The following is a 20,196-nucleotide window of genomic DNA, read 5'->3' on the forward strand; positions in this document are numbered from 1 at the left end:
CCTGTGAACTCAGAAGGAACCATGGAGCCTTCTCTTTCTCATCCCTGGTCACAGTTTCTTTCTCTTGACACTTTCTTTATAAACAGCCCTGCTCCACAGACTGCGGCTGTGTCTGTGTGTTCATGCTAACTGCGGTTCAGGTCACTCATGTCCAACTCTATCTCTCCCATCTTGACGTTTACTCAACAGAGTCCACAAGATAAAATTTGTTTATAAAAGGTCCCGGCCAACCCTCTGCTCGTGGCTATACATCCTGGTGTAGCACAGTGAGTCACAGTGCCACCTGAGTCACGAGGAGAGAAACAGGATTGGGGACAAACGGGGAGGGAGAAGACTCTGAGCCCGAGAGCCCAGGGTGGTGCTGCCTCGACCCTGGGAGGCCTCAGCCTCTGCTCCACCCCTCCAGGGGCTGCCCCACCTGTGCTGCCAGGCTGCTGGGCTCACCTTCAGCAGCACACTACAGCTGTGTGAGTCCTGCCCTTGCTGGCCGCATCCCCATGCCTTCAGGTGTCGGTGGGTGTCTGCCTCCATCTGTGCAGATGTTGCTCTGCTGGACCATTAGCCTTCTGCTGGCCACCGTCGGAGGTGAGGATGTGATCACCTTCCCTCTAGAGGTGATGGAACGGTGATGGCCTGAGTTTGATGTCGTGGAGGTTGAGACGAATAAATGACACGCCTGTGCTACAGTTTGTAGGGATTAAGTAGTAAGTACTTGGTGTTAAGTAGTAAGTGCTTGGTATTAGGTAGTAAGTACTTGGTGTCAAGTAGTAAGTACTTAATGCTAAGGGCTGTGTGGCTGCACTGAGCTGGCTGGCAGCTCCCTGGGCTCTTTCATCAGGGGTGAATGCGATTTGAATTTGCCTGATGATAAGGGTGTTTACTAAACATGCCATTGCGGGGCCAACCTAGGACCCTCAGAATCTGAGAAGAAGTGTGCAGGTGCTAGATGTGTCCCAAATGCCACACAGCTCTTTTAGGCACAGAAGTCCGGGGAACTAACAAGATGGCCCATCTGGCTGGGGTCCACCCTGGAAAATCTTTCTGTGATAGATGAGCCTTATGCCTGTCCTGCTTGTGGCCCTTCCTGTACCAGGGAGAGAGGTTTGCTATGGACATCTTGGCTGTTTTTCCAACGAGAAGCCGTGGGCAGGCATGATTCAGCGGCCTTTGAAGATATTCCCTTGGCCCCCAGAGGACATCGATACCCACTTTCTTCTGTACACAAACGAAAATCCAAACAGCTACCAAGTAAGTGCGCACACAGGATGTCAGGGCTGGATGACAGAGTCAGTTTGAACCACACACAGGGGCCACTAAGTATCTGGCTAGGTTATAACTGACACTTTGGGACTGTTCTCTTAATGTGGGAGTTCTTGGCTCTAAAGGCCACAAGTCCTGAGTATCTGAGGGAAAAAAAAATCAGGAAGGCAGACATCTTGCACATTAGTGTATAGGTTTCTGGGTCCTTTCTAGAGCGCTGTCCCCAGAGACGCACAACATTTGTGAAGAAGCCCAGGTGTAAGCCAACAGAGGCCCCGCAATCTTCCCTGGGGCCATGGAGCAGTGACGTATACAAAGCCTTCCCTATGTGCCACGAGACAGGGAAGGGGCACTACAGTTAACCACAAAGGATTTGGAACCATGAGGTCCCTGAGATGACTCTCGGGACAGGCCTATCCAGGAGGTCAGGTGACCAGAGGGCTTTTCAATGATGGCTTTGCTATGAGCTCAAGCTTTGGTCCCTGGCCAGGTGGGTGTGTCTCTGGGTGCCTGGGGTTACCTGCTCTGCTCTGCCATCCTGGATGCTGTGTAGATGCAGTGGCCATTACTGGCTTTATTGTCCTATCCTCCTGGCACTTGCTGGCAGAAGGGTCCTGAGCAAGCCCTAAGGAAGTCTATTTTAAAATATCAGGCTCCCCAGAGCTGGAGAGCTTAGTCTTGTGAGCGAGCTTCTAGCTGAGGATTTCCTGTCTTTTCTGTGCCAGGAATCTACTAGAGGAATCTACCAGAGGAAGCCTAAAGGTCTTTCTCAGGATATTTCCAAGTGGATAAAATAAAATTTAATAGGCTACAAGGAAAATCAGTTAGGTTGAAAACAGTGATCAGAATGTGGAAAAATAGAAAATATGAAGCATAATATTAAATATGCTATTAAAAAAAATCTCAATAAAGATTGACCTAACAACTACTGTAACTAAGCAGTGGTGAGTATAAATGACACTTTGAGGTATTTACAGCAGCTGCTATGTGGCATGAAAATATTTGTGGGTTAATTGAGAAACTGAGTCAAAGCTAATGTTGATCCCACTACAGTTTGTCGCCCGGACTCGAGCTTAGCAGAAATCCTGGATTTAGGTTGAAGGTTCCTGACAACAGGAAAGCAGTGAACTTGTGCTTTCTGGATTCATAAGACCCAGCTGCAGGGTTCTGGGCCTGGGACCTGGGTCTCATTGGTCTGGCTGTCACAGGCTGCAGATGGGCTGGGCCAACATTCTAACTCACCTTGTCTAATTAAACCAGCTGATCTCTGCCACGGACCCAGCCACCATCGAGGCTTCCAACTTCCAACTGGACCGCAAGACCCGCTTCATCGTCCACGGCTTCATAGACAAGGGGGAAAAGGGCTGGCTGCTGGACATGTGCAAGGTGGCGATCCATCCGTCCTCACTAAACCCCACACCTGAGGCCCCTGACACAGGAAAGGAAATGTCCCTGCAAGAGAAGGAACCCTCCTAAAATCCATTAAGGAAAGCCTGCTTCTTGGGCCTCCCACTGTTGCTAGCCAGCAAGTCTGAGGTGGGGACTCCATAGACTACCTGACATTTTGTCCTTGACTCGTGTGTAACATTAAAACAAACAGGACTTGTTCTGTATCTGTGCTCGGAGCCACTGCTGGGAGCAGGTTTGGAGCCTTTGAAATGATGCACTAGCGTACCGGATGACGTGGACGTAAACTCTATAGCCTAGGAATGTGTTTGCACCTGGCTTCCATCCCTAAGACTAGGAACAGACCCACTCAGGCTTCAGTTTCCCCATTTGTTAAGTAAGATGAGCATACCCAGTTCACAGTGCTACCCCAAAGGTCAACTGTGACAGGCAGGAGGGAAACGGAAATGCTCACGGACCAGTGTCTTAAGGAGGTGAACTCCTGTCTCTGAGGTGTATAACCTGGCCTGTTTATGAGGTTTGTTTCTTTCTCTCCCCTAGAAAATGTTTCAAGTGGAGAAAGTGAACTGCATTTGCGTGGACTGGAGGCGCGGGTCCAGGACTGAATACACCCAAGCCGCCTACAACACTCGGGTCGTGGGAGCTGAGATTGCCTTCTTAGTGCAAGTGCTGTCGGTAATAGCCTGCAGGGTCCGCCTCTAGGGCAGTCAGAGGGAGGGGTGGGGTTAGAGAGGGGATGGGGTTAGGGAGGGGGCGGGGTGAGGGGCGGAGTCAGAGGGAGGGCAGCGTTAGGGAGGGGGGGGGGTTAGTGAGAAGGGTGGAGCTAGAGAAGGGCAGAGTTAGAGGGAGGGGCAGAGTTAGAGGGGGCAGAATTATAGGGGCGGGGTTAGGGAGAGGGGTGGAGTTAGGGGAAAGGGTGGAGCTAGAGAGGGGCGGAGTTAGGGAGAGGGATAGAGTCAGAGAGGACAGAGCTAGAGAGGGTGGAGTTGTAGGGGTGGGGTTAGAGAGGGGTGGTGCTAGGGAGAATGAAGGCGTTAGAGGAAAGGGGCGGGGCTAGGGAAAGGGGGCGGGGTTGAGAAAGGAGTGGCGTTGAGAAAAGGGCAGTTGAGAGAGGGACACAATAGAGAGAGGCACAGAAAGGCACAACGGGAGGGTCAGAGAAGCACCACCCAGTCGAGCAAGCCAAGGTCTCAACCCTCCTGAGGTGAAGCAACAACCTTCCTCCCTGCTGACTGTCCACAATGTCCTAACTGTGGGCCCAGGAACCTTGGTTTCCCCTTTTGACATAAGGCCTTCCTTGCAAGCTGTGCTGCGAACTGAGAACAGACTGCGACGCAGAGCTGTTCTCTCTGTGGAAGACAGCGTTAGGCTGCTTCCTTCACCCTGTGGGATAGGGATGGAGTGGGGACTTCCTCTTGGCTCCTTTTCCTCCCTGGGTCCTAAGCTTCCCTCTTACTGCAAGCTGCAACCAGGGCAGAGGCCTCCACTGTGACACCAGGTGGCAGGCGGCAGCCAGAGAGGTGGCCTGCAGTTAGCGTGGTGGCCACTGGCCAGCACTGTTGCTGCGCGCAAGAGGAGGGAACCTTCCCACCAGAGGCCAGCAGCTTGCAATGTAGCCTGGACCCTGCAATCCTGGAGTTCCCAGCCCCAACTGCGCAGGCGCGTTCCCCTGGACTCTCCTGCTCTAGCCGTTGCTCTGGCAGGGGTCAGCCCCTACTGCCCGACCTTCCCCTTCCCACGTGGCTCTAGGGGACCTAATGCTCCCTCTTTCCACAGACAAAGCTGGGGTACAGCCCAGAGAACGTGCACCTCATAGGCCACAGCCTGGGAGCACACGTGGCCGGGGAAGCAGGCAGGAGGCTGGAGGGCCATGTGGGCAGGATCACAGGTAGGACTCGGGAGATGTAAGGGCAGGGGAAGACGTAGAGGAATTCTCTGCCAGAGCGTGTGACAGAGCGGAGGTTGCTGCTGCTCCCGCATCTCCTGACTCTAAAGAACTGTCCCTATTTGCTAATGGCTGTTAGAAAACCCATAGTTGTAGGTTTAAAAAAAATGCATTTGTAAAACAAAAATATAACCAGGTTCCGCCAGGCGTGGTGGCGCCCGCCTTTAATCCTAACATTTGGGAGGCAGAGGCAGGCGGATCGCTGTGAGTTCGAGGCCAGCCTGGTCTACAAAGTGAGTCTAGGACAGCCAAGGCTACACAGAGAAACCCTGTCTTGAAAAACAAAATTTTATATATATATATATATAAAACCAGGTTCCAGGTTCATGAAACCTAACTTCAGAGACACTACTGCTGGAATGTGGCAAAGTTATTTTTGTTTGTTTATTTGTTTGTCTTTAAGTGGTAAGATTCTTTTAAAAAATTTATCAGTTCTACTTGCTTCTTGAATGTTTTATCTCGGTTGGGCACAGCCAGGAAGAGACTTACTTAGGAAGTACTGGATGAGTGAAGGGAAGAGGTAACTCATACAATATTCATTTTGTGCTGTCAAACTACTGCATCACCCTGCCCCTCCCTGTGCACTGGATGGAAGGATGGGGGTAAATGTTATGGTCCTCCACACATTTTCCGTTTGCATGGCCTTCCTGTTCCATCCTTTTGTGGGATTCTCATAAGCCTGTAAGGCAGATGGGCAGGTGAACAGACAGTCAGTCCACTTCTCCTCATCTCTGCTTCTCTCTGAAAATGGTGGGCATAGCCTCTGCCTTAGGAAACTCACAGACTAGTCCCAAATGTAGAAAGCTAAGTAGACAAAATTCGAAGCAGGGTTTATGATCACAAAATAACGCAGTGGACAGTCTGAGAAAGGAGAAATAAAGTTTCCCTGTGAGGAGGCTGCATTTGAGCTGGGGCTTAGGGAAACAGGAGATAAGGGGGGGGGGCGGTCGGAAGGTGGGGAACACATGGAAAGACATGAAGGATGTGTGGGTCTCAGGACTGAGGAGCAGCTGACTGGGACCCCAGGAGCTTGTGATCTGTGTGTGAGGAAAATTGGGAAGCGGGAAATGAGAGGTGTGGGCGTCCCACTCAGTCCTCCCTGCAGACGACGGCAGGGTTTGTAAGCATTTCCTAGGCAGTGTTCTGTTCCTAGCTTCTTTCTCTCAAGGAGGCTGGGAGCGGCTCAGAACCATTAACTGATGGGGTATGCAGGTTTTTTCCCAGCGCTCCTCGCCTGTCTGTGGTTTGACACCTTCGATCTTGTCTTTCTTGGCCTGTGATTGCTCTACCTTCATTCTACCTTTCAGGGCTGGACCCTGCAGAACCCTGTTTCCAAGGGCTGCCGGAGGAAGTTCGGCTGGACCCATCGGACGCCATGTTTGTAGATGTGATCCACACGGATAGTGCCCCCTTAGTTCCGAACCTAGGTGAGTCCTTCACCCCAACTCCTTGTGACCTGTGACTGATGGCATCATGTCCAGGTGACACCTGACCCCACAGACACACAGCTTGTCTTGTGGGACTACACCCTTATGTTCAATCCTTCTAAAATCAGCCTTCTTTTTTCAGTAGTGTGTACCCTATAAGCATTCAAGAAATACATATATGCAGGGTATGTTTTATTGATAATGACAGAGATGATGGTGGAGTTATATTTAATAAATACTCAACATGTGCGGCACTGAACACTTTTCACATAATAGCTTACTATGAACACACTCAAAGGGAAATGCCACCAACTCACAGCCGAGGAGACTCATCGAGACTGAATAATTCAGTAAGATCATGAAGTTGGTCAGTGGAACCCCGAATTGGTCACAGGTCTGTGCACATCAAAATCAAGAGCTCCTTCCGCCTTGCCTACTACTCCCCAAGTCACCTCGATGCTTTCACTAGCAGCACAGGCAGGAAGGCATGAAATGTAGCTCAGAGCTAGAGAATTCCTTCCAGATGCTCACCGTATACAAATCACTTTAAAAACTACAGCGTAAGGGCCTTGGTTGGTGGTTAAAGGCACATATTGCACTGCACTTGGAGAAGACCAGAGTCTGGTTCCTAGCACCAATGCTGGGCAGCTCACAGAACTCCATACCTCTGCCTATAGGGAGGAGATGCCTCTAGCTTCTGAGGGCGCCTGTACCCATGCCCATGAGCATATGCACATGTGTGTGCGTGCACACCACACACACACACACACAGAGAGAGAGAGAGAGAGAGAGAGAGAGAGAGAGAGAGAGAGAGAGAGACTCAACATACACCTAATTTAAAAACATGTAAAGCAGAAACCAAAAGTGTAAAAGAATAAATGTAATACAAACGCTACCTCTCACAAGCCCACTGGTGCCTTATGATCTTGGATGTATCACTATCATCCAGGGCCTCCCCAAGATGGACAGCTATATATACAGATAGGCACATCTACAGTCACCCATGACTCAACCTCCCCCTCCTCGAGGGCTGCCTGTGGTGCCCTTCTCTGGTATGGCTAAGGGGAAAGTTACCCAGTAGGCTTTTGCTCCCATTTTAATGAGCTAGACGCCTCGCTGAGCCCAGGATGTAACTTTGGGACCACATACACCCTCGCTTTCTTTTGTTTCAAATGTTTCAGGTTTTGGCATGAGCCAAAAGGTAGGTCATCTGGATTTCTTTCCAAACGGAGGAAAGGAAATGCCTGGATGTCAGAAAAACATCCTTTCCACCATCGTTGATGTGAACGGAATATGGGAAGGTACGTATGGGAGCTGGGCGAGTCGGTAACGGCCAAACTGTGGGTGAAAGCAGAATGTATGAGTCTGGCCATCACAGCAACGAGCTTATGCCCTTTACCACTGGCTTGCTCTGAACCAGGCACAGCGTAACACTACACAATACTTTCTATATCAGCCCTGCATCATATATGCAGGCACTGGGTGCCTGGACAGCTACGTACTTTGTCCAAGGCTATGCTGTCCACAAGCCTAGCTTCTCACTGAAGGGCTGTGAGCCTCAGCTGCAGGTTGCCAGGTTAGGGGCGAGATGCAGCAAACATCCAGCCCCGGCTTTGCCTCCAACCGCATTGTGTCCTCAGCCCCTGTTCCTTGCAGAACTCCAAGGATGCAGAGGCTCTGCCCTTCTAGTTATTGGCTGTGCCAGGCCGGGCACTGAACTGGCTCCAAGAGGATGCACTCGAGGGCTTCCAGGAGGCCTGGAGGGGTGGCAACCTTGTGGGTTGCCGGAGCCAGCGTGAGACTTTGTTCCCCTGGAGAGCAGGACTTACACACTTAATACTAGGTGGCATCCCAGAGCTATTGACAGGACTGCCCCTTGTTCTAGCCTTTGGTTATTGCCTTTGTCGCTTCCCTGAGACCAGGCATTACTGTCCCCTCTGAAAGAGGGGGTGTTGAGTCAGTAATCATTTTGTCATTATTTTTTCTGAGCTGGAAGCTCCGTGTGGCTGGATCTCAGTGAGCCCCTCCCCCCCATTACCCCAGTGCCTGGCCCCGGCCTGAACCCAGCACCAAGCACATGCTGCCAAGCAGTTTGTTGTAGCCTTTTAATGCCCTATGCGCTTAATGTCTACATGAGGTACGGGATAAGATGACATCCAGCATCTAGTGACAAGCAGAGCTTTTGACCTCTTGGCCCCTTACCAGGTAACTCATTGGGGCACTGGCTGTTCTCCCCACAAAGAATCCTGAGTTGTGATAACAGCTGTGTCCCTCCCAGAAGTGAGGAGCAGGGCGCACACAATAGCTGAGAGCCCAGGTTTAATTAAAGAGGCAATTTAAAGGGAACCAGCCCATGAGCACTAGACTGTGTTTCTATTGTACGCCACGAAAAGTCACACAGGCGCTGGGCACAGGGAACAATGGAACATTCTTTCTCCTCTTTTATGGGGTCCCCGAGCAGCAATTTGGGATGAAAGAAACGATTAAGTTTAAAGCAGGTTCTGTTGTCTGCTGAGGGGCACGGGTGTGAGCACTCTGAACCGGATGGTGGCTATGAGTGCAGGGCTAGGAGCTGAGGAAGCAAAGCTACTCCACCCGTGAAGGGAACAGGTCTTTTCTTGACGAGTGACTCCCATGAACCCATGAACCCATGAACGGTCCTTATAGATTCCTCCATGGGAAGTTTTGTTAAGTAACTAGAGAAATGAAAAGCAGTTTCTCCAACAAGTCATCTTGGAGTCACAGTAGAAGGTAGGACACCAGAGTCACCTGCGCTTGTTCTAGCAGAGAGGAATTGTTACTTAGCCTTAATGCATCATTAACAGTGAGGCCCAAGAAAGGTTGGCCCCCAGGAAAGGCTGTGCACCCACATGGCTGCTGTACGGGGATTGCCGAGTCAGCAATACTTAGTACAGACACAACTGGCATAGGCCTAACAGCACAGACCATGGTTGGCTGAGCCCAAGGGTGCAGAAGTCACAGATAAGGAAGACCGCTGGGTGACTATCTCATCTATCTCTCGTCTTTACATGCATACTTGTGTGTGTGTTGTTGTTGTTTTTTAAAGCTGTTGCTATGTCTTTAAAAGCTTTTAAAAATCAATTATTCTATTCTCTTTCTATGCATGTGCAGATTTGTCTGTGTCTGTGTCTGTTTCTCTCTCTCTCTCTCTCTCTCTCTTTCTCTGCCTCTTGACTCCCCCAACCTTCAGCTCTTTCATGTATGCTACATATATGTTACATGCATTCAACAAGCATCCTTGCTAGGACATGCTACTCTTCTGCAGTCCCCTGGTCCAGGGTCCTGAGGCATGGGGGCTGCTCTTGCTCACTTGGGATGGTTGATCCCCTGGTCCAGGGTCCTGAGGCATGGGGGCTGCTCTTGCTCACTTGGGATGGTTGACCTTCTCTCACTCCTGCGGCCTTGACTTCCCCAGGAACTCGCAACTTTGCAGCCTGCAACCACCTGCGGAGCTACAAGTACTATGCCAGCAGCATCCTGAACCCTGACGGCTTCCTGGGGTACCCCTGCAGCTCTTACGAGAAGTTCCAGCAAGTAGGTCACTCCCGCCCACAGAGAGAAGAGCCTGGTGGGCCTGCAGGTTGTGCTTGCCTCTGAGGCATAGAACAAGGTGCACGCGACTCTTCAGGCGTGAGTCGAGTGGGGATGTGCTGAGGTTTCCAGAGCCACTTCCCTCCTCCAGCAGTGAAGTGGGCTGGGTGTGAGCCCACACTGCTCAGCACCTCCTCAGGCTCGCCAGCTTTTTGTTTAGGAAAATCCCCAGTCTACATGAAGGCCGAAAGAGGGGTACAAAGGTGCCTGTTGCACCTGTCCCTCACACACACCAGAGACTAACATTTCACACACACACACACACACACACACTCATGTGCTTTGTATCTTAAGTGTGCGAAAGTGAATCAGAGATATTAGTGCACCGTGCTCATTGGTCCTTCAGTATTCATCTCCTAGAACAAGACCACCCTCCTACAAAGGGCACTTATAAAATTCATCTCTTATACGTTAACATTTTAAATGCATAAGCTGTGGTCAAAACTCTGTTTTGCTAGACCTAAAGTTTGCTAGACCTGTGTCGTTGGCGTGCCACTGTCCCTCCTTCCGCCTTTCTAACTTCCTTCCTTTGTTCTTCTCCTCCTTTCCCTATTCCTCTTTTCCTTCTGTTTTTCTTTACATCTTCCTTCCTCTCTTCCTTTTCTTTCCTTTCTCCTTTTTCTCTCCCTCCTCCTCGCCTTCCCTCCTCCCTCTGCCTCTCCCTCCTTCCTTCTCCCTCTTGTCCTCTCTCCTTCCCTTCCCTTCCTTGTTTTGTTTTTGTTGTTGTTGTTGGTTTTTGTTTATTTGTTTGAGCCAGGGTCTCTCTATCTGCTCTGATTGTCCTGGAACTCACTATATAGACCAGGCTAGCCTCAAACTCAGAGATCTGCCTGCCCCCACCCCCGCCCCTGCCCCTGCCCACTGGGACTAAAGCCCCACACCACCACACCCAGCCGAGGCCCTCAGTTTCCTCTTCCTTTGAAATAACTTGTCTTTCCGATTAACTTCTCCCTAGAGACATTGTCCTACAACCCCCAGTCCCGTTTATCTTACCGTTTCCAACAGGACTTTTCTCTCAACTATAAGTTTCCAAAGGACATTGTTGGGTGTTCTGCATGATCAAGAGTGACCCTATGCACGATTGTGAGAATGAATGGGTGGCCCACGGGCCCAGCAATGTATGGATAAATAAATGTATACATGCTTGAGCTAATAGGACGAGGGAGTAGCCAAGAAGCTGAATAAGTGGAAGAATAGATAAAATAAAGATAGACAATAGATAAAAGATAGAGCAATAGGTCAGTAGGTGAATATTGCAGGACAGGAAGGAGGAAGGAGAGGGTGACCCGGGGCATGGTCTCCCACTAACATGTGACCTCTCTCCACTAGAACGACTGCTTCCCCTGTCCAGACGAAGGATGTCCCAAAATGGGGCACTATGCTGATCAATTTGAGGGGAAAACCGCTGCTGTGGAACAAACCTTTTTTCTGAACACAGGAGATAGTGGTAACTTTACTCGTAAGTTTCCATTTTTCTTAAAATAGCTTTAAAAGGCCCATGCCCTCTGCTCGTGAAGCCCCTTGGTGCTAACAGACAAAGCGCAGCTGTCGCCAGCACACGCTGTGGTGAAAGGGTGGTAGAACAAACAGCACAGGCTTTGGGGCTCACATCGCTCCTTTGACTGATAGCACGTGTGAAACCTAAAGAATGTGAGTGGCTGGGTCACGTGTCCACCTCATGACAGGGAAGACACACGTATTCATGCAAGAAGAGGGCCACAGAAGCAGTGGGACTGTAAATCCAAAGGTCATCACATGTGACTGCCTTTGACAGCTAACTCACACACACACACACACACACACACACACACACACACACACACACGTGCTCATGCAAAGACAGACACACATACACTCTCACCCACACTATGCATACAATACACGCATGTGCATTCACACAACATTGCTGTCACATGTTTCATTTTGCCTAAGTTCCTGTTAAGAAGCACAGGGTAGTGAAGGCACTATGAATAATTTGTTACAAATAGACTCAAACTAATGTCAGCTTTAAGTTAAAATAATTATATAGTTTTAAAACATACATTATTTCATGCAATCCTATCTTTATCATAAAAGAAATAGCATTAGTATCTATACAGTCTTAACATACACGTCCTTTTGACCCAGCCACTCTGTTTCTCAAAACATTCCGCCGAAACACGGATGTGCTCAAACACAGTTGTAGGATTGCTTTTAAACAAAATATTGAGGAGGTAAATCTGTCGACCAACTGGAAAAGGAGGATAATTAAACACCAGAAATAGCAAAGCAGCCGGCACCGACGCCTTAGCCAGTTCAGGCAGCTACAACCGTGCCCCACAGACTGAGTGCTTCGTAAACACGTCTATTGGCCAAGGTCCTGGGGGCCGGAAGTGAGATCCGAACTTAGCACGGTCAGACTGTGCTGCACACAAGCGTCTTCCTGTTGCATCCGCTCTGGAGACTTTAATAGTCTCACCCCTATGGGCTCTGCTGGCTTACTTATCTTCCAGAGGTTCCCTCCTTCTCTGAAACTATCACGCCATCTCCCAGTCAGGGTTTCTGTAGCTGGGATGAAACACCTTGACCAAAAAGCAAGTCGGGGAGGAAAGGGTTTATTTGGCCTCCACTTCCACATTGTTATGTCTATGACTGAAGGAAGCCCAAACAGGAACTCAAACCGCTGAGACCTGGAAGCAGGAGCTGATGCAGGGGCCATGGAGGAGTGCTGGCTTCTCCCCAGGGCTTGCTTAGCCTGCTTTCTTATAGAACCCAGGACCACCAGCCCAGGGAAGGCCCCACCCACAGTGGGCTGGTTCCCCCACATTAATCAGTAGTTGGGGAAATGCCTTACAGCCAGACCCTATGGAGGCGTTTTGTCAGTTGAGGCTCCCTCAGGTAACTGTAGCTAGTGTCTAGTTTACATAAAACCAGCCAGCTCAATTGACCCCTTGTCGACTTGACACACTGTGTCATCACTGTGACATCACTGTTAAGCTGTGCCTTTCCCTTTCTTGTTCTTTGCCAAGTCACACACTACCAGTGTTACAATATAAACATTCCAGTTTTGAAAACTCCCACAATCTTTAAAAGTTAACACCTAAAAATTCAGTTGTCTCTTTTAAAATCTAAAGTCTTTTAAAATTAAAGTCTCTCAGCTGTGGGCCCCTTTGAAATGAAAAATATGTTAATTACTTTCTCATTCCAAAAGGGAAGGACCAGGGCACAGTCACAATCCGAACAGAGCAAAACCGAACTCCGGCAGTATAAAAACTCAATGTCTAATTAATTGTCTGGGATTCACTTACGATTTTGGGGGCCTCCTCTGAGGGGTCACGTCTTAGCCTCCCTTCTCTGCAGCACGCACACAGCTTGTCTTCTCAGCTCAGTGTGGATGCACTCCATGGCCACTGCTCTTCTTAGCGGTCATCCCATGACACTGTCATCTCCAAAATTCTGGGATTTTCTGCAGCAAGTAGGCTGCACTTTCACCAATAGCTTCTCCTGGGCTCTCTGCTTGGTTCAAAGCCTCAACTTTCTCCATGACCCCTTCAGTCCTGGGGCTTCTGTGGCTGGCTACTCCAGCTGGACCTTCGCCAGTGGCCTCTCACAGTGCCAAGCCTCAGCTGCTCTCCATGAGCCCTTCATGCCTTCAAAACCAGCACCACCTGCGAGACTCTGACACTGCCAAGTTCAGCTGCCTAACAGAAGGCACAAACTTGTGTTCAGACTGACTTAAAGGAAACGCCTCCCAGGAGATTTCACCTCAGTGATGCTGGTCTCTTCTTCCTCTTCCTCCTCTGCTTCCTCCTCCTTCTCTTTTTCTCCCTAAGACAGGGTTTCTTTGAGTATCCCTGACTGTCATGGAACTAGCTCTGTAGACAAGTTGGCTTCGAACTCATAGCGATCCGCCTGCCTCTCCTCCCGAGTGCTGGGATTACAGGCATGTGCCACCACCAGGCGATGCTGGTCTCTTCCTAGTCATCCCTGATTTCTCAGCACCAGCTGACCAGCATTGAGTATTCCAGTAGTCAAAGATTTTTACTTCAGTAATTCTAGAATCTTGTTGATCATAGCTGATTCTTCAGTCCAGCTAACCAGATTCTTAATTCAAAATAGCAAATTGCCCTGACAGAGTCATTAAGGGACTCTCAGACTTCGCTCTGAACGTCACAAGCTTGGCCTCCATCATTAGATTGCCCTCAACGTCCTTGTCCTCAAAGCTCCTACAAGCAGTGCACCACGCACTCAACACTCAGTGGCTCTTCTAAAACCCAAATTTCCAAAGTCCTTCCACAATCCTCTGAAACACACAGAGATCTGTTGCAGCAATGCCCCACTATCCTGCCATCAATTTCTGTCCTAGTCAGGATTTCTAGCGCTGCGATGAAACACAATGACAAAAAGCTAGTCGGGGAGCAAAGGGGTTTTTATAGCTCACACTTCCACATTGTGGTCCATATCAAAGGAAGCCAGGACAGGAACTCAAACAGGGCAGGAATCTGGAGGCAGGAGCTGATGCAGAGGCCGTGGAGGGGTGCTGTGCACTGGCTTGCTCATCATGGCTTCCTCCTCAGCCTGCTTCTTATGGGCTACCAGCCCACGGGTGGTGCTACCCACAATGAGCTGGGCCCGCCCCCACCACTAATTAAGGAAATGTCCTACAGGCTTGCCTACAGCCCAGTCTTATGGAGGCATTTTCTCTATTGAGGTTCCCTCCTTCAGGATAGCTCTAACTTGTGACATATTGTCACAAAACTAGCCATCATGAACAGTTAAGACTTCAACATACAGTTGGGATGGAGGAGGAAAATACCCTCCTGTGTCTATCAGGGACATGAGTAGCAATGGGCAGACACTGCGCTGTCCTCAGCTGTCATGTTTTCTGTCCTGTCTGTTGCCTCTTCTTGGCCAGAATCTGAAGTGATGGGTCAACTCCATGGGGGATTGCAGTCACCTCCCCCTCACCTCTTACCTAGGGGAAGTCACTTAGAGACATAGCATTTCCAGTCAAGTCATTTTTTTCCCCAGCAAGATACGTTTGTTGTAATTGTGTACTTCTTGGCCCAGGTTGGAGATACAAAGTGTCAGTCACACTGTCTGGAGCAAAGAAACTGCGAGGGTACATCTTGGTTGCTCTGTTTGGAAGAAACGGAAACTCAAAACAGTATGAAATTTTCAAGTAAGTTCTGTAGTAAAAGCAGCGACTAAACTTTCCATACGAGGTGATGCATACAATCTTGGTTATCTACCATGTGCTCCACACAATCTGTCCGAGGAAACTGCTGCCTCTAATCCAATCACCCATTTAAATATGAGAAGAGTGAGGCTCTGTGAGAGAGAGCTTGCTGTTGAAAATGGGTCACGTGCTGGTTGCTTGTCAATCACAGGACTACAGTGTGTGTGTGTGTTGTACATGTGTGAGTACACGTGTGTGTTAGTTTATGAGTACTCATATGTTTGAGTGTGTGTGGTTGTGTGTGCACATGTGTGTTAGTGTATGTGTACATGCATGTGTGAGTGTGTGTATGGTTGCGTGTGTGTATGTTTGTGATGTGGTACTTGGACCCTAGGGCCTCCTGCAAGCTGGGTAAATACTTCACCACTGAGCCATATCTCATCTCCTGCTTTTTTTTTTTTTTTTTTTAAAGAAGTGTTTCTGTTTTGTTTGTTTTGTGATATGGTCTCATTAAGTTGCCCAGGCTGGCCTTGAATTTGCAATACTCCTGCCTCAGCTTTGTAAATAGCTAGAATGACAGGCCTGGTTTGGTTGTATTTTCCCTCTGAGCAAGGCTTGTCTATATGACAACCCACCCTGTCTCACTGTCCCTACCCCAATATACACAGAGGCACATATACAGCCAGGCATACGCATGAAGCCTGGGGCCCACAGCCTATTAGTGTCATGGTCTCTGCTGCTAACTTATGCTAGATATATGAAAAGCTTTGTAGGTGTATATTGAGTGAAAATATACCTTAGATGGTAAAAGTTAATTACATTCTGGTTCTGCACTAACTTTTATGGCTCCACAGGTAAGTTTAATTTATTTGGAAGCTTCTAGAGTTACTTATATGACACAACAACTTGTGTTTGCCAAACTGCACACATCTTTCCATCGAAGACACTGCATCAATTTGTTCTACAGCAAACTTAGAGAGCCTGGCCACCCCAAGTATTTCACTCCTCTTTGTGACAAATAAAAACAACGGCCAAGGATAATTTATCTAATACACTTGGCTGAAACAACGCACCCTGCTTTACACTGGACATAGAACAGGAGCTAACATTTCTTTAAGCAATAACAGACCGGGACTATGACACAATCCCAATAGTAGTACTGTCACAGCTCCTGTATTTATAATAAATACAGCTTTTCACAAAATATTTTTCCAGTATCTGCCAATTGCTTCTTTATTGCTCACATAAATTTGAACTCATTACAACTGGTGCCAGAACTTTAACACAAAATCATACTCAGGTATTTTTATATAAAATCTATAAAAGGTATTTTAGACATGTATCTAATACTTGGCTGCTTGATCATCTGAGACAGTACAGCCATATGTATATATGTGTGGATATGTACATATGTACAGTTACATATGTGTATGAACACACAGCTATAAAGTCTGCAGTGTAGACAATGCATGGATGACCATTAGTGTGTGCCTCAGTGTTTGCTTCAGTAAAGCTACTTTATTACTGTTTATGATTTCAGGTCAAAATAGTTACTGATCAAGGTTTATTTGTAACCTAAAAATTGGCTTTTTGAAAAATTACCTGCTGGATATATCATTGTTGGTCCAAATGAATATATGAAACAGCTGGAATTAAACGAGTCTTAGTTTCTGTGTTAAGTTTTTGATTAGTTTTCTTTTTGTTGTCTATGTGTTAGGTTTGCAGCATGAACTTGCACAGACAATGCACGTTTCTGGTTAGGTAAACATGGTGCACACTACTCTATAACAGAAAACCCTTTGTGCCTTACCTGGGCGCTTTTGTGGGCACCATGTTTATGAAGAATAAATGATTTGTTATCATAAGACAATAACTTTTAAATTCTCAATCTATGTCTCAGATGCTAACTGTTAAAATATAAATATATAATATATAAAGTAACCAATCTTTCTGTAACAAAAAAACAAACGACAGTAACAACAATAAAAAACAATGGCTGTCAGAAGACCAACTTCCTTTAAAGGTGCGTTCTCCATTTGCTTGGGAATCCCCCCGGGTATGTCTGGGGTCCTTGAACCCGGAAGCCACTTACAGTGGAGAAACAACAGGTGGTTGTCATCACAGAGCCACCACTCAGCTGACACGGTGTCTCTCTCCGTGTAACCAGAGGGTCCCTCCAACCAGAAGCAAGGCATGTGCGTGACATCGATGTGGACGTCAATGTTGGGGAAATCCAGAAGGTTAAGTTCCTCTGGAACAACAACTTGATAAACCTCTTCCGCCCCAAGCTGGGAGCTTCACAGATCACAGTGCAAAGCGGTAAAGACGGGAGAGAGTACGTATCTGGCACTCCAAGCCTGCTTCTACTTATGTACCTACCTGTCCGTGTGTCCACCCAGCCTTCCAATCCCTCACCTACCCATCCATCCGTGCCTCTTCCTTTTTCACTTCCTGATGCACCCACAAGTCATCTGTCTCCCCATCTTTCATGTCACCCAAACATTTGTTCGTCTTCCCACTCACTCACTTTTCCATGCCACCTCTCCACCTCACCACCTGATTTACTGAGAAAACTCGGGTATCACTTTCCTTAGGTGACAGCGATGTGGCAAGGACAAAGCACTGGTTGTAAGGTATAAGACACAAGAAGATTGGAGATTTTTTTTTCTCTACAATAACACAATTATATGGGAAAAACGTGGCGGGATGTTTCAGTTCATATGCAGTTTGGGGTATGAAGTGTGTTCGTGTGCATGTGCGCACACAACCTGGCATGGGAAGGATAGAGACATGAGTTTGGCTCACAGTGACAAGCTCTTATCCCCAGGGAAGAGGACTTTCTTTACTAAGAGTTGTGAGAGAATCCACTGTTCTAGTTTTCATTCTGTTGTTGCGATAAAACACTAACCAAAAGCAGCTAGGTGACAGGGGGAGGGGAGGACATTGGCTCACAACTCCAGGTCCCAAATCTGTCACTGAAGGGAGTTCAGGCTGGAACCTGAAGGCCAGCCCCTCTTGCTAATGCAAAAAGCATTCTCTGGCCAAGGAACTCACTTCACAGCCAAAGGGAGAATGACGCTTGCTAGGTGGCTCACAGGCCAGCTTACACTCAGCTGGCTTCCTCACACAGTTCAGGACCCTGTGGCTAGGGATGGTGCTGCCCACAGAGGGTGGGGTGGGGTGGGGGAGCAGGGGGAGGAGCGGGGGGGGGGGGGACAGGGGCAGGGGGCGGGGCCCTCCCATATCACTTACCAGTCAAGACAACGTCCCACATGTACACAGAGACCAATCTGATCTGAGTTAGTCCTCCTCCAAGACACCTCTAGGGTGTGCCAGTTAACAGTTAACAATAAGCAGGAAACCAAAGGATCCCTCAAAAGAGAATAATCTGGAAATTAATGATACTGTAGCCTGAAGAAAATGTAGACCTCAAAGGGAAAATCTGCCCTGGGCCCGTGGCAGACCTGCTGCTGACATTACCAGCTTCGTTCTGATGTGGCTGGTCCACTCTCAGCATTTGAACAGCCCTCGGGGAGAAGAACAGGTTGGTTCTGAGTCAGCTGCATCCCTGCCTGGGGTCCCAGAGGTTCTCAGTCTGAGGAAGCAAACCCGGAAGTTGGCTCCCTGCTATCTTATAGTCTCATCAAAGCCGTGTGCCCACTGACCAGCCAGCCTGCTGTTTTCTCCACAGGTACAACTTCTGTGGCAGCAGCACTGTGCGCGAAGACATCTTACAGTTGCTCTACCCCTGTTAGAGGGTGCGCGGGCTCCCGCCTCGTTTCCATAATAAATGCTTTGCGTGCAGTTGGTCTGAAGCTGAGGTGTGCTGTGACAGTTCTCCATGTGCTGGGTGCTCCTTCCCAGAGACAACTGGGGCTTACTCCCCAGAATCTTCTGCATATGCATAATAACTCAGGCACAGAAGGGGGAACACTGTACACACTGCAATGGGCTTGTGTTTCTCATTCTCCATAAACCGGGGATTATCTAACGATACAGAAAAGGTTCTCACTCATCAATAACCTTTGTAAACTCCAAAGACAGGCATGCATAGTGTGAATGGGGTGTGGGCGGAGGGTTGTCCTATCACATGTACTCATCCCATTAATATCCTTTTGTGGTATTTTCTGCTGGCTGAGCTTGATAGGCCATAGTGGGACAGCCACTGTTCAATCCTTAGACTGTAGAAGCGGTCTCATTTAGTAACTTCCTGGAGCGGAGCCGCGGCAGCAGGTAAAGACGCTTGAGGTGAAGAGCCCGTGGTGGAACTGAGGTGCTCCAGGTTTGCGGCCCCGTCTCTTCTTCACTTTTTATTGCTATTTTTCCAACTCCTTTTCCTTGAAACCCTATGTACCATTTAAAATCTTAGCTCGTAGTAACGAAATGGGCCATTACCTGAGTCCTACCATGTGTTTTAGATAAAGCCACAGCGTACAGATCTGCTGATCTTGGCCCTGCCTGTGTGTTAGCATCACTGGGGCTTTCATGTCCGGGCTGGCCCTTAGCCCCGCCACCACTTCTGTGGCAGACACTTGTATTTTCAAGCTCCTAGGAAACAAACCACCAAGGTGAAAACCACTGTAGTTCCTTCAGGGTTAGTGATAAGCTCTCCTCCTCCTTAACAACAAATCCCCTTTTTCAAAACAAAGAAACAAATAAGAACATACTTGTTTAGGCTATGTGTGCACGTGAGTGCACATTCTAGAGCTACGGATGGGTATGAGCTGCCCAGTATAGGTGATGGAGACCAGACTCAGGTCCTGTGCAAGACCAGTATATGCGCTAAAGCCCTGAGCATCTCTCCAGAGTGAATGAAGTTGGTCCCCAGCTGGGATTGCACCCGAGCCACGTGACTCCTCTACGCTCAACAGCTACACCTTGCACACAGGGAAGCAGTTAGAATTAAGTAAATATGGCATGCATGCAAATCACACACCACACAAATAGCAGCCAATCCATGAGGCGAGAAGTGCTGGTTGACATGAGTTTTATTTCAGAGTGACAGAGAATCAAATCAAATGGGTAAGACAAGTCATAGCCTCTGAGGAGGTGTTGACACAACCCAGGCCCAGTAATCAGTAACATAAATAGAAAAGCACTACAGTGGAAACAAAGGACAAAAGACACGCCCAGATGGCCCAGAGACACACTGCTCTAGTACTGAAACAAACCATAACAGCAGCAAAATACCTGGCCCTGGGCAATGAACAAAGAAAAGGGCGTGTTTGTCGTTTGTCCCACAATTCCAATGGCTGGAAAGTCTAAATGGCAAGGGGTCACAATATGGTGGACAAGTGGGCGTGTGCAGGAACAGGAGAGGCAGAAAGTCAAAGTGACCTCATAAACAGTCTGCGCTCATGAGAAGTAACTGGCTCCTGAGACCTGAC

The 20,196-nt window shown here is 48.5% G+C and overlaps 1 protein-coding gene across 1 annotated transcript; it reads left to right on the plus strand.

Annotated features, from left to right (window-relative positions):
• Positions 1 to 433: 433 nt before the first annotated feature.
• On the plus strand, positions 434 to 18,624 carry LOC127190119 (pancreatic lipase-related protein 2). Its single transcript, XM_051147159.1, has 12 exons — positions 434 to 585; positions 1,094 to 1,248; positions 2,521 to 2,646; positions 3,208 to 3,342; positions 4,444 to 4,555; positions 5,920 to 6,039; positions 7,221 to 7,340; positions 9,476 to 9,594; positions 10,981 to 11,110; positions 14,701 to 14,812; positions 16,977 to 17,144; positions 18,501 to 18,624. Exons 1-12 carry the CDS (start codon positions 498 to 500, stop codon positions 18,562 to 18,564), a joined length of 1,449 nt encoding a protein of 482 aa, XP_051003116.1. The 5' UTR covers positions 434 to 497; the 3' UTR covers positions 18,565 to 18,624.
• The last annotated feature ends 1,572 nt before the right edge of the window (positions 18,625 to 20,196 follow it).

Source organism: Acomys russatus, chromosome 5, assembly GCF_903995435.1.
Source record: "Acomys russatus chromosome 5, mAcoRus1.1, whole genome shotgun sequence".
NCBI lineage: Eukaryota > Metazoa > Chordata > Mammalia > Rodentia > Muridae > Acomys > Acomys russatus.